This window comes from Microcaecilia unicolor, chromosome 2 (genome assembly GCF_901765095.1).
Source record: "Microcaecilia unicolor chromosome 2, aMicUni1.1, whole genome shotgun sequence".
Classification (NCBI taxonomy): Eukaryota; Metazoa; Chordata; class Amphibia; order Gymnophiona; family Siphonopidae; genus Microcaecilia; species Microcaecilia unicolor.
Genome location: NC_044032.1, coordinates 505,463,125 through 505,475,749, shown reverse-complemented (window position 1 = coordinate 505,475,749; position 12,625 = coordinate 505,463,125). Strand labels below are relative to the sequence as shown.

At 40.6% G+C, this 12,625-nt stretch overlaps 1 protein-coding gene across 1 annotated transcript in view; it reads left to right on the top strand.

Moving 5' to 3' along the window:
* The window catches only part of WDR1 (WD repeat domain 1), an 82,400-nt gene that overhangs the window by 47,137 nt on the left and 22,638 nt on the right, over positions 1 to 12,625 (top strand). Inside the window, 2 exon segments of the mRNA XM_030191187.1 lie at positions 9,470 to 9,703; positions 11,127 to 11,214. Coding sequence (XP_030047047.1) covers positions 9,470 to 9,703; positions 11,127 to 11,214 — 322 coding nt within the window.

Here is a 12,625-nt window from a genome sequence, read left to right as displayed (position 1 = left end):
ATAAGAACATAAGCATTGCCATGCTGGGACAGACCAAAGGCCCATCAAGCCAGCATCCTGTTTCTAACAGTGGCCAATCCATGTTACATGTACCTGCCCATATACCAAAAGAGTAAAATAGTTGGTATGCTGCTTATCCTAGAAAAAATAGCGGATTTTCCCAAGTCCAGCTTTATAATGGCTTATGGGCTTTTCTTTAAGGAAATTATCCAAATTTTTATTAAACCCTTCTAAACTAACTGCTTTTACAATATTATCTGCCACTGTTGAACTGGCTTGCACAGAAATTTGTGTACGCCAGCCACCTCTGTACCCTTAGAAAGAATTTTTTCTGCTGCTGGACAAATTATAGCTTCAAGACGCAGGTGTCTGAAGCCAGCCAAAGTGGACAAAATGATTTTTCTTAATAAAAACTGGAAGATGTAGGACCTGACCAAACTTCACTTTTCACATGATGTAACACGGCATGGCTTGCTCCAAGGGTGTAGCCAGACCGCACGGTGGGAGGGGGCCAGATCCTGAGGTTGGGGGGGGGGGGGCACATTTTAGTCTGCTGCTCCGCTTCCTCGTCTCCCCTGCTGCACCCCACAGCAGCAAATACCTTTGCTGGATTGGGTCCCTAACCCCTGTCAGCCAAAGCCTTCTTCAGCGCCGGTCTCCAGCGCCACCATGTTCGCTGCCCTGCTCTTTCTTCCTCCTGACCTCCTATGCACACTCCTTTAAGTGCACACACTTAAAGGAACGTGCAGGAAGTCAGGAGAAAGAGCACAGGGCAGGGAATGCAGCGCCCCGGAGACCGGGGCTGAAGAAGGCTTCGGCTGGCAGGGGTTGGGGACCCCCGTCAGCAAAACCAGGAGCCCAGGCCCCCGTGGCCCCACCTAGCTACGCCACTGGCTTGCCCACATTAAAGTTTGCCTTTGTTCAATTGCTGCTGCCTGTTTTTTTTTTTTTTTCCACCCTTTGTGTTATATTATATTTGCATGTGGGCCTCACTATTATCTAGTTAAATCAAATCTAATTGAATCGAAAAACCAATTTTTTTTTTTTTTTTTTTTTTTAAATAATCATACCGAATTGAACATTTTTTTTTAGCTGAATCGGACAGTACTACTGGTACTCTTGCCCATTCTAGCTGTGCTCTCAAAATGGCTGGTGTGACTGAGGCATTGTTCCTACCCTAACTGCACCACTAGACCACAGGGTTATACAGTAGTGGTGGTAGGGGGAGGGGGTTCCTTTCTTTTCTTTTTTTTTTTTTTTGGTGTGTGTGTGTACTTCGATTGCAAGTAATGAAGTTATGATCTTGAACAGTAGTTTATATCATAAATACAGCAGTAAAATGCCTTTTGATTTTATATATATATATATATATATATATATATATATATATATATGGAATTTATTTTGGGGTAAGCTGTTAAGAATTAGCTGAGTTATAACGTCGGCTGTCACTCCAAGTGTGGTGCAAAGTCAGCCACAGTAAAAGGACTGTGGCTTTTAATTTCAGTTTTCATTTGCTGCTGTCCATGTGTGGAGGCTATTTTGCTTGGTGTTAAAATTGTCCGTCATTATTTATTTAAATTATATTCTGGTTTAGATGCTGTGGGTTTAGCTGAGAGATGCAGACTGCAGGCTCTGACAATCCCCAGCGGTCCTCACTGGTTCACATTCACACAACCGTACTTGAGGGAATTTTTTTTTTTTTTTTTTTTTGTCTCTGGTTCAGCCGAAACTGAAAAAAAAACAATTTCTATCAGTCTCTAATACTGACATGAAGAGCAATTCTATAACTGGGTGCCCCCACCCCTTTCACATGCCCCTTGTGTGTAAATGACAGAATATTAGATCTTTGTGAGCATTAAGCGCTTGAGTGCTAGCAGAATGCCTAAGTACTGTCTCTTAGGGCACACATAAATGGCATAGTGCATAAATGCAAGGGGGCATTCACATGACTGAGCAGTGGCCGTTTCGCAACTGCAGTTACCGACCTGCATGGCTGGTATAACAGCAGGTATAAATGTAAGGCATGCTAGATACCGAGTTATGCTAGCATTCTTTAATAGAATCTGGGTGCTTGTGCTCAGATGCTGTTATGCCATGTCTTTTCTTACAGTCCAGGGCAGATTCCGCTGATAAGAAACTGGACCAACGTGATAAGGAATCACAGCTAAAGACTGACATCAATCTAAAATATATCGCCAAACTATATACCCTAGAAATTTACAGCAAAAAAAACACTATAATCAATTAATCAAAATCTGAATTTGGGAATCCAGATTTTTGTTTAAAAAAATCTGGCATTGTATAGATAAAAATATTTAAATGGTTTTAATATAATCACTGCCCGAAAGTGCAGTAAAAAGGTACCATATCTTGAATTAACACCTCTTCAAAAGTGTTGGATTATTTGTAGTAAATAATTAGCAGATTTTAGTACACACAGCTTCAGCTTTAGAAATGTTAATTTCTTTCTTCATCTCTCTCTCATTCACCCCTGAATAATTCACTGCTGAGTCACTTTAAAGTTGAAATAACAAAACATCTGTTTACTCACAGTTTGTAGTTAGATTATAATCAGACAGGCTTATATTTACATATTACTATACATTTGTCTTATCAGCTCCTTCCATGTGCTTAGATGGTAATGGATGCTCACACCACCATAGATCCTCTCAGGTTAGGAGAGATCATGAGCTCCATGTGCTCCATGTGCTGCATGTGCTGCATCTGCTGTGTCTGACCCCCACAGGAAGTTGCATAGCTGTGTGACCTCTCTAAGTAATTCACATCAGAGGTCACAGAGTAATCACAGAGAAATAATAGGTGACAGGCAATGCATGTAAAATACAATTACATTCCAACAAACCCCTTCTCATGCATAACTGTCATGCAATTATTTATTCATACAAAGTCCAAGCTTTATACGCAGATTCACAAAATGTTCTCTGGGTAACGGTTTGGTCATGATGTCAGCTGTCATCTCACTGGTGTGACAATAGTGTAGACTGATGACCCCTTCTTTCGCCAACTCTCGCACGTTGTGGTATTTCGTTGCGATGTGCTTGGTGCGTGACTGAACCTTGTCATTCTGTGACAGTCGGATGCAGCTCTGATTATCTTCCATTATCTGGATTGGTCTCTTTTCAGCTATTCCGAAATCCAGCAAAAGTTTTTCAATCCACATCAGTTCTCTGCACGCTTCCGATACGGCCACATATTCAGCTTCTGTAGAAGACAAACTCACAATACTTTGTTTATGACTGGCCCATGAAATTTGTACATTTCCATACATAAACACATATCCACTTGTGGATTTATAGTCAGAATGATCCCCTGCCCAATCTGAATCACAGTAACATATTAGTTTTGGATTACTATTGGCTGAAATCTTTAATTTACAATCAATGGTACCCTTTAAATACCTTACCATCCTTTTAACTGCAGTCCAATCTGATTTGGTAGGTGAGCTGACCCTTCTGCTCAAAATTCCTACTGCATTTGCTATATCAGCCCTGTATGTGGTAGCTAGATATAAAAGCTTACCTATGGCTGATCTATATTGGATGTTATCTGGTAAAGGTTCTCTTACTGTTTCATCCTTCAGAAAATCAGTGATCATGGGAGTGCTTACAACTTGGGCATCTTGCATACCTAAACTTTCAATAAGCTCATTTATTTTCTGCTTCTGGCTTAGAAGATAAGAACCATCATTTTGTTTCTCAATTTCTATACCAAGATAGTATGACACATTACCAAGTTCTTTTATCTCAACATTGAGGTTTAAACACTTTACAATGTCCTTGTACTCTTGCTCACTTTTGCTTGCAATGAGCAGATCATCAACAAAAGCTAAAATGTATGCATATTGTCCATTTGTGCACCTAGTGTACAAGCATTTATCTGCTTCACCTTGCTTAAATTCTAAATTTGTCAATATTTCATGCAATTTATCATTCCAACATTTTGCACTTTGCTTTAATCCATAAAGACCTTTGTTTAATTTACACACTAGCTGTCTTTGTTTTGTATTTATGAAACCTGTTGGCTGTTCCATGTACAAGTCTTCAGTTATATCTCCGTGAAGAAATGCTGTTTTCACATCAATGTGTTTGACTTGCATGCCTTTTGAGACTGCAATGCTCAGAAGTGTTCTGATTGTCGTGTGTTTCACTACAGGTGCAAACACTTCATCAAAATCTTCTCCATATTTTTGAAGATATCCCTTTGCCACTAATCTGGCTTTATACCTTTCCACTTTTCCTTGTGCATTCCTTTTTAACTTGAATACCCATTTGCATCCTATAGCTTTCTTGCCAGGAGGTAATTTTGTAAGAATCCAAGTATTATTTTTATCCAATGCATCAATTTCTTCTTGTGCAGCTTTATGCCATTCAGCAACTTCTTCTGCTGGCATTTTCTCAATCTCATCCCATGTTAAGGGCTCTTGAGCTTCTGCTGACTTTGTTAGGTAAGACAGTCTTGGGGGTGGAACACCTTTGTTTTCCCTGGATGAGCGTCTGACAACAGGTTGGTCTGACCTTTCCGCATCCTCAAAATCTGAGAGTCCTTCTCCAATTGATTCCCCTTCTCCAACTGTACTGTCTTCTTCAATGATCCTTTCTGTGTCTGCTTCCTCTGCCTGTTCCTCGTTAGATACAGGTGAGTTGCTTTCAGACATCTGCCTTGGTATGGCATTTATATACACTGGCATGTCTATTATGGTTCTAGTTTCATATTCTGGATGATAAGGCTCATCTGGGATAATCCAGCCTTTATCAACCCTTTTGTTTTCATCAAAATATGTAACATGTCTTATGCCAACAATGCCAGTTTTCAGATTCAAAATTCTATATCCTTTGTGTCCTGGAGTATAGCCAACTAAAATGCCCCTTTCTGTTGTGGAATCCAGCTTATGCCTTCTTTGCTTTGGTACATGAGCATATGCTGTACTTCCAAATGTTCTTATGTGTGACAGGTTTGGCTTCCTACCATGCCATGTCTCATGTGGTGTGCGCTGAGCGCCTTTAGTTGGCATTCTGTTTTGTAGGTACACTGCTGTGAGAATGGCTTCCCCCCATAGTCTTTTAGGGAGATTGCTATCTGACAGCATACATCTGGTCATTTCCACAAGTGACCTAAATTTTCTCTCTGCAACAGAATTTTGCTCTGGTGTATAAGCTACTGTTGTGATATGTTGAATGCCTTCTTGTTCTAGAAATGTGCGCATGCTTTGTGAAGTGAACTCACCACCATTGTCGGTCTGAAGAACCTTTGGTTTTCTTTCAAATTTGTTGCTCACCATGGCTACGTATTTCTTCAGCATGTCTGTGACTTGACTTTTTTCTTTCAGCAAATAGGCCACACAATATCTAGAGAAATCATCCAAGAATATTAGCACAAATCTGTTATTTCCCAATGATGGGATATTAAACGGTCCACATAAGTCACTGTGTATTAAGTCCAGCACTTTATTACTCCTATTTCCTGTGTATGCAGGAAATGAGGGTCTCACACCTTTTTGAGTAACACAGTCTATGCATTTCTCCATTTTACCAGCATTTGCACTTATCTGAATGCCGGTGGCCAGTTGCTTACTGTAAAGATCCTGGATCACCTTAAAATCACGATGTCCCAGGCGGCGGTGCCAGATTTCCAGACTACATTTACCATCATTCTTCCTTACTTGCGCCATATGTGAGGCTTCACCTGAAATGCTCAGCTTATAAACATCATTATGCATAAAAGCTTCAGCATACACTTCATCATTTTTAGAGATTGTGCACTTACTGTTTTCAAAATGAATCACAAATCCCTTCTTATCTAATGTAGATACACTAAGCATATTGCAAACTGCTTGGGGAATATACAAGACATCACTTACAGGAATTTCTTTAACTTCATTAGACACTTTGCATTTTAAGAATCCAATACCTTTTGCTTGGATCTTAGCAGTCCCTGCGTTTGCAGTTTTAAGGATACCTTCCTCTGGACACATTTCCTGAAAGAAATCTTTACAATTGGTTAAATGGCATGTGCTCCCCGAATCCAAAATCCAAGTACTTTCATTTGAATTATTATTTACCATAGTCAAAGATTTTTCTGCCATTAGAAAGCCCTTGTGTTTATCTTTGTCCTTCATACATTTCCTGGTTTGAAAATTCTTTAGTTCCATTGGCTTAGGTGAGCTAGAGGGAGTGTTTTGTGTTTCCTTACACCATTTAGATACATGTCCCTCCTTTCCACATGAGTAGCAAATCAGCTTGCCCTTGGGTGGAGTTTTCCCATAGCTCCGCCTTCCTCTGTTCTTTGCCAAGAAATTTGTTTCATTTCTCTCTGACTTGCTTTGAGAACACATCTCCTCAGAATCATTTATTATGCATTCCTGCCTTAGTTTTGATGTTGTCTGTTCAAAAGATTGCCCTTCAATGGCCTCATTTACAGACCTAAAAACATCAAACTTCTCTGATAGTGAGGTAAAAAGAAATGCTCTTTTCAATGCATCACACATGGGAATTCCTGAAAGTTCTAACTTTTGAAATGAAGACATAAGATGCATAATGTGATCATTACATTTACTTTTATCCCTTAATTTGGTTTCATTCAACTCTGCCAGCCAAATTGGTTGCTGCTTTGCATATGTAGTTGCATACATAGTTCTCAGTTTATATAAAATGTCCTTTGGTGTATCTTTTCCCTCCACTAATATGGCTTGTTTCTCTGAGAGAGCTTCCAAAAGCATGCACTTCACATAATAGTTTGCATTGTCCCATTCAGCCATATTTTCAGCTGTTCTGTCTTGATCTAAGCATATATATAATCCTTTTGCTCGAAGGAGACATATGAATCTTAGTTCCCACTGCTGATAATTAAACTCAGTTAATTTAGGCACCTTGAGAGAATAGAAAAATGGTGAATTTCTTCCCTCAGCCATTTTCTTAGCCTTCTGTCTGCTGTGTGGGGGGAGAGAGAGACAGACTGAATCTTTCCTTTAAAACTTAAGAGAAAAATGTGGCCTTTTTTTTTTCTGCCTGGTAATATTTCTCTTCTTTTTCAATTCCTGGACCCTGGGCCCATAACCCTTTTGTTGGATTATTTGTAGTAAATAATTAGCAGATTTTAGTACACACAGCTTCAGCTTTAGAAATGTTAATTTCTTTCTTCATCTCTCTCTCATTCACCCCTGAATAATTCACTGCTGAGTCACTTTAAAGTTGAAATAACAAAACATCTGTTTACTCACAGTTTGTAGTTAGATTATAATCAGACAGGCTTATATTTACATATTACTATACATTTGTCTTATCAGCTCCTTCCATGTGCTTAGATGGTAATGGATGCTCACACCACCATAGATCCTCTCAGGTTAGGAGAGATCATGAGCTCCATGTGCTCCATGTGCTGCATGTGCTGCATCTGCTGTGTCTGACCCCCACAGGAAGTTGCATAGCTGTGTGACCTCTCTAAGTAATTCACATCAGAGGTCACAGAGTAATCACAGAGAAATAATAGGTGACAGGCAATGCATGTAAAATACAATTACATTCCAACAAAAAGGCCTACCCCAACGACCCCATGTAACCCTCTTCACCTACCAACACAGCATGACTATGATCGCACAGGACAACATGCAATCTTCATCCATTTTGACCCTCCACTTATACCTCATACGATCACTATACAACTTTGTATTTGTTATCCACCGACTGGGCAAACGCCTTTGACGGTACTATGTAAGCCACATTGAGCCTGCAAATAGCTGGGAAAATGTGGGGTACAAATGCAATAAATAAATAAAATAGTAATGTTATTAAATGCATCCTATATAAAGGAGCCTCCCCAACCAAAATTTGAAACACCATGGTACATAGCTTAAATTGCATCCTTACCTTAATAGGCAACCAATGCAGCCTTGACTGCAAATTTTTGAACGATTCACATTTATGTAAACCAAAAATCAACCTAATTGCTGTATTTTGAATGATCTATAGCCAGTTTAAGGGCTAGGTTTATTAAACGGCTCTACAGGCATGTTAGCGTTTTTAATGCGTGTAAATGGTATACGTGCGTTAAACGCTAACATGTCCATAGAAATGTTTAGGCACGTTAGCGTTTAACTTGCCTTAAATTTACAGGCGCTTTAAAAATGCTAACGCACCTTAGTAAACATACCCCTAAGTCTTTAGAACAGCCTACCAAGATAAGATTGCAATAATCAAACCGTGACAGCAAAAACAACCAAATAAAAACCCTGAATGTATAATCAGAAAAATGTGGGGATTTTTTGAATGCTTTTATGGTGCGTTATCGGTTGCACCCAGTTAGACAATTGCCCCTTTAATGACCTGTTAGGAAAAGCCCTAAATGCTATGTATTGGTGGTGTATATTTTAATGCTGAATGGTACCTCGCCTTGCTGAATTGTACCTTGGTCAGAGAGGACAGTCTACAAATTAAATAAACTAAACTACTTCTAGTCTAGAGAAAAGAGGTCAAAACTAGCGTCCTGGAGTACTTAAAACATGTAAAGGGTGTTGAATGGATTGTTAGCTCTGATTTCTCTGCTGTGGGCAAGAGTAATAGTGACGTTATTATAGCAAAATAGACTTGAGTGAGTTCTTGCAAAGTTGTTCTATCTGTAAGTTGAACTGAGGCCAATACTGGATACACTTCTATGGTTTGTGTCCCATATATGGCAAGATAGATCAGAATGGGTTGGATTGGGTTTTGACGGCTGCTCTAGTAGTTAGGAAGTAGGGCCAGTGCAGGGTAAATTTGCTTTTTTGTTTAAATGATTTGAGCCCTGAAAATGGAAAGGACAGATCAGGATAAGTATGTGTACCTGTTGTTTTTTTTTTGTTTTTTTTTGTTTTGTTTTTTTTGTTTTTTTTTAAATACTGCATTCATATTGTATGCTATGAGGTGTGGGATCTCAGTGGAGGGGAAGTTATTGTAAAGTGGAACTTAGCAAATAAAAATCTTTAATTATGAGTTGCATTTCCCCTAATTTTTAATTGCATGATTAATCACAGGGGTGTAGCCAGCAACCTGGGGGGGGGGGGGAGGGGCACAGGTAGCCCGGTGGGCCACACACTGCTTCCACCCCGTACCATGTTAGGAATCTTACCTTTGCTGGGAGAGATGCTGAAGTCCCACTAGTCTAAGAAATCTTCTGCCTAAGCTGTCACCTTTCTCCTCATACTGCCTCAGAAGTGAGGACGTCAACAGGTGTCTCCAGCTGCCGATGCTGGCACATCTTGAGCATGATCAGTTCATGTGTCCTCTAGGAAGGTGGTATAATTTGTCAGTGTCAGTTAAGACCATAGTACAACCCCCCCCCCCCCCCCCCCCCCCCCACACACACATAACTAACTGTCCAGCAATTTAGGAACAGTGAATCCAGTCAGGAGCATGGTTGTGGGCTTTGATCAGTTCCAGCCCGAGCTCTCTTTGATCCTGTGTCTTCTTTTCAGGTGAGCTGGAGTCCTGATAGTACTCAATTACTTTCTGCATCTGGAGACAAAACTGCCAAAATTTGGGATGTTGCTGCTAACTCAGTAGTCACTACATTTAAGATGGGAACAGACGTAATGGACCAGCAGCTTGGTTGCCTGTGGCAGAAAGATTACTTGCTAAGCTTTTCTCTTTCTGGTTATATCAACTATTTGGACAAGAACAATCCAAATCGGCCTTCACGCATCATCAAGGTATTGTGAAGAAACCATAGTAAACCCTGTTCCTGGCACCTTTTTAATCCAGGAGTAGTTTTCTAAATAGATTTGGTTGGTCATGCCATATGTCAGTTTCACTTGTAAAGCCAGTGTGCCTTGGGATTATCTCAATCTCTGCTCTTACTGGTGCTCTTAGTACTTACATTGTGCCACAGCTTACTTTTGGAGCTCATAGGATGAGTACAGGCTTGAAAGTTCTTAGGCCCAGATGCACAAAGGCCCCCGTTAAAAATCCCTCTGTATTTTCAAATCTGTAAAAATTACTGATTTGGAAATACAGAGAAATTCCCAAAGAGAATCACATTCAAATGAGCTGCTGATTGCTTTGTTATTTGCATGTGATATGGCTGTCGGCCAGCAGAGCATGTGCAGAGCAGCCCATCATTAAGCGTGGCTGCTGTGCACATGCCACAGATGGCTGTCATAAACGCAGACAAGTTGCATGTATGAAAGCAGAGGTAGCCTTTTTTTTTTTGGGGGGGGGGGGGGGAGGGCGGGGAGAGATTGCATAACTTCGGCAGCTCCTGGCACCAGATGAGTAGCAAGTGGGTTCTGAGCTGGTGGGTGTGTCTGGGGAAGGATGAAGGGTCCTGTCTGGCGATCGGAGGAAAGGAGGCAGCAGACCCAAGATCAATCCAAACCTGAAAAATATAGAGAAATATTTTAAAAAGAGCAGGTAAAGTGCCTAATTTAAAATCTCCAGGAACCCAGTGCAAAAGATAGCGATCCACTTAAAGTAGCTGCCTGACTCCCGGCCAGCAGAGTGCAACTGCTGTAAAATTCTTCCAGTACCTGCAGTTCCCTCCGGTGTGCGGTGCCGACCCAGTATTCCCCTCCCTCCCCCAAGCTACAGTTTAAACAGGAAGCAGAGAAAAGTTTGATTGGGGAGGTGGTATGGAAGAAACCTCTTTTCAACTGTGCTGTCAGAATGGAGAAGGGAGCAGCCAGCCAGCCTTTGCTGAATGAGCTCCATCCAGGCATTACCGATAGCTCCAGACCACCCGTTAAAATTTCAGCACTAAAGGTAGGGGCTGCTTCTATGCATCGGGTCAGAAAACAGCTGGGCATCTCTTTGCATGCACATTTGTATAGTAATTAGCTTATTATAATAGCTTTACATTCCGTTTTCGTTAGCTGCTACCGCGACAGGAAAATAGCTCGGAGAACATTTTTGAGCATGTCTCATTTTACTACTTGCTTGCTAAACCGGCTAGAACTGCTGTGAAACCCACGTTGCTGGCTTGTTAGGTTTAGTGCATCTGGGCCCGAGTCTGCTAAATATTTTAAAGCTTTTTAAGATGGACAACTGATTTTCTCCCTAGAAAGAGTGGATTAAAGTGATAATGCCCTATATGGAAATGTGTGTGCATACCTAACAATGTGTGTCTTTTACTCTTAGGGTCACAGTAAGTCAATTCAGTGTATGACTGTACATAAAAATGATGGAAGATCCTATATCTACACTGGCAGCCATGATGGCCATATAAATATCCTTTAGATTTGAGAGTTTTGAACAATTTCATTCCCGTTTGTAATACCTGTAATTGTTCTGGTTTGCACCTATGTATGGTTTAGCCAATTTCTTTGTATTTGATCAGAGACTGTACACGCCATAAGATTGCTGATAAAACAAGGAGTGTAGTGAAATCTGATAACCCCTACTCGTGGGAGAATTCTGCACAAAATCTTTGAAAATAATTCATGCTGCATTTTGTTCTATAAAATTCTGCATTGTTTATTTGTAGTGTGTGTTTTGCACAGAATTTCCCCTTTGTAAGGCCTGAAATTGCCTCCTTCCCTTTTATTTATTTATTAGGATTTATTTACTACCTTTTTGAAATAATTCAGTCAAGGCGGTGTACAGTTTTCCCTCCTCAGATCCAACTGCAGTTCTTTCTCTAACTCCCAGTGAAATTCTGCTCCTAAAGTTGTCTTCTGCGTGCAGTACCTCACTTCTCATTCTCACTCCCCCAGGCACGCTACTTCTTATTCTCCCCCCCCCCCCCCCCCAGCGTACACCCTCACTTCTCATTCCTTCTCCTTTCCATTGCTGCTAGTCTCTCCTTTCCTCCCCCTGCAGAGATCAGGAGGAGGAGGTGAACTGCTGCACATCGGCTCACTCTTCCTCTTCCTCCTCCACAATCTCTGCAGGGGAGGGAGAGAGCAGCTGATGCTGGCAGTTTCACAGAATTCTGCACAAGTGTAGAATTCTGTGGGGTGGGAAATTCTGCACTTGCAGTTGCTCAGAATTCCGCCAGGAGTAAAGGTATGATACAGGGATCAAGTAGTTTCTTTTCCATATACTGTTCAATAGTTGCTGTTTGACATTTTTTTTTCTTCATAAGATTTGATATTATTGGCTAGAGGAGCACCAGCCTATTCGTAACAGCACCTAGTTTAAAATTTCATGCCAGGTTTTGCAGTTATTTGAGCAGTGTGCTTACATAAGTTGTACTGTAGTACAAATGATTAGCCTTTTTCAGACATATGCCTACATTTCTGTTTTACCACTCTTTATTTTTTTCTAATGTTATCTTTGTGCTGTGTGTTTAATTCTTGGCAACTTTTTATTTGCCTGTAAATGTGTGATTGCAAAGCAGATTTCCTTTACAGTCTAGGTAGTATTTTAAACAGCCACATCTTGTGCTAAAATACTACATGCTGCTATTTCAAATACTCCATTCTGCAGGTTTCCTAAGTGGATGGGGCTGCTGAATACTTAGCAAACAGATATTGGCATCCGCTTATCTTTTTGTGTGGTAGCTAGGCATCTTAAGAACATAAGAATAGCTATACTACTGGATCAGACCAATGATCCATCTAGCCCAGTATCCTGCTTCCAGTAGTGTCCAATCCAGGTCACAAGTATCTGGCAGAAGAAACCCAGTTAGTAGCAAC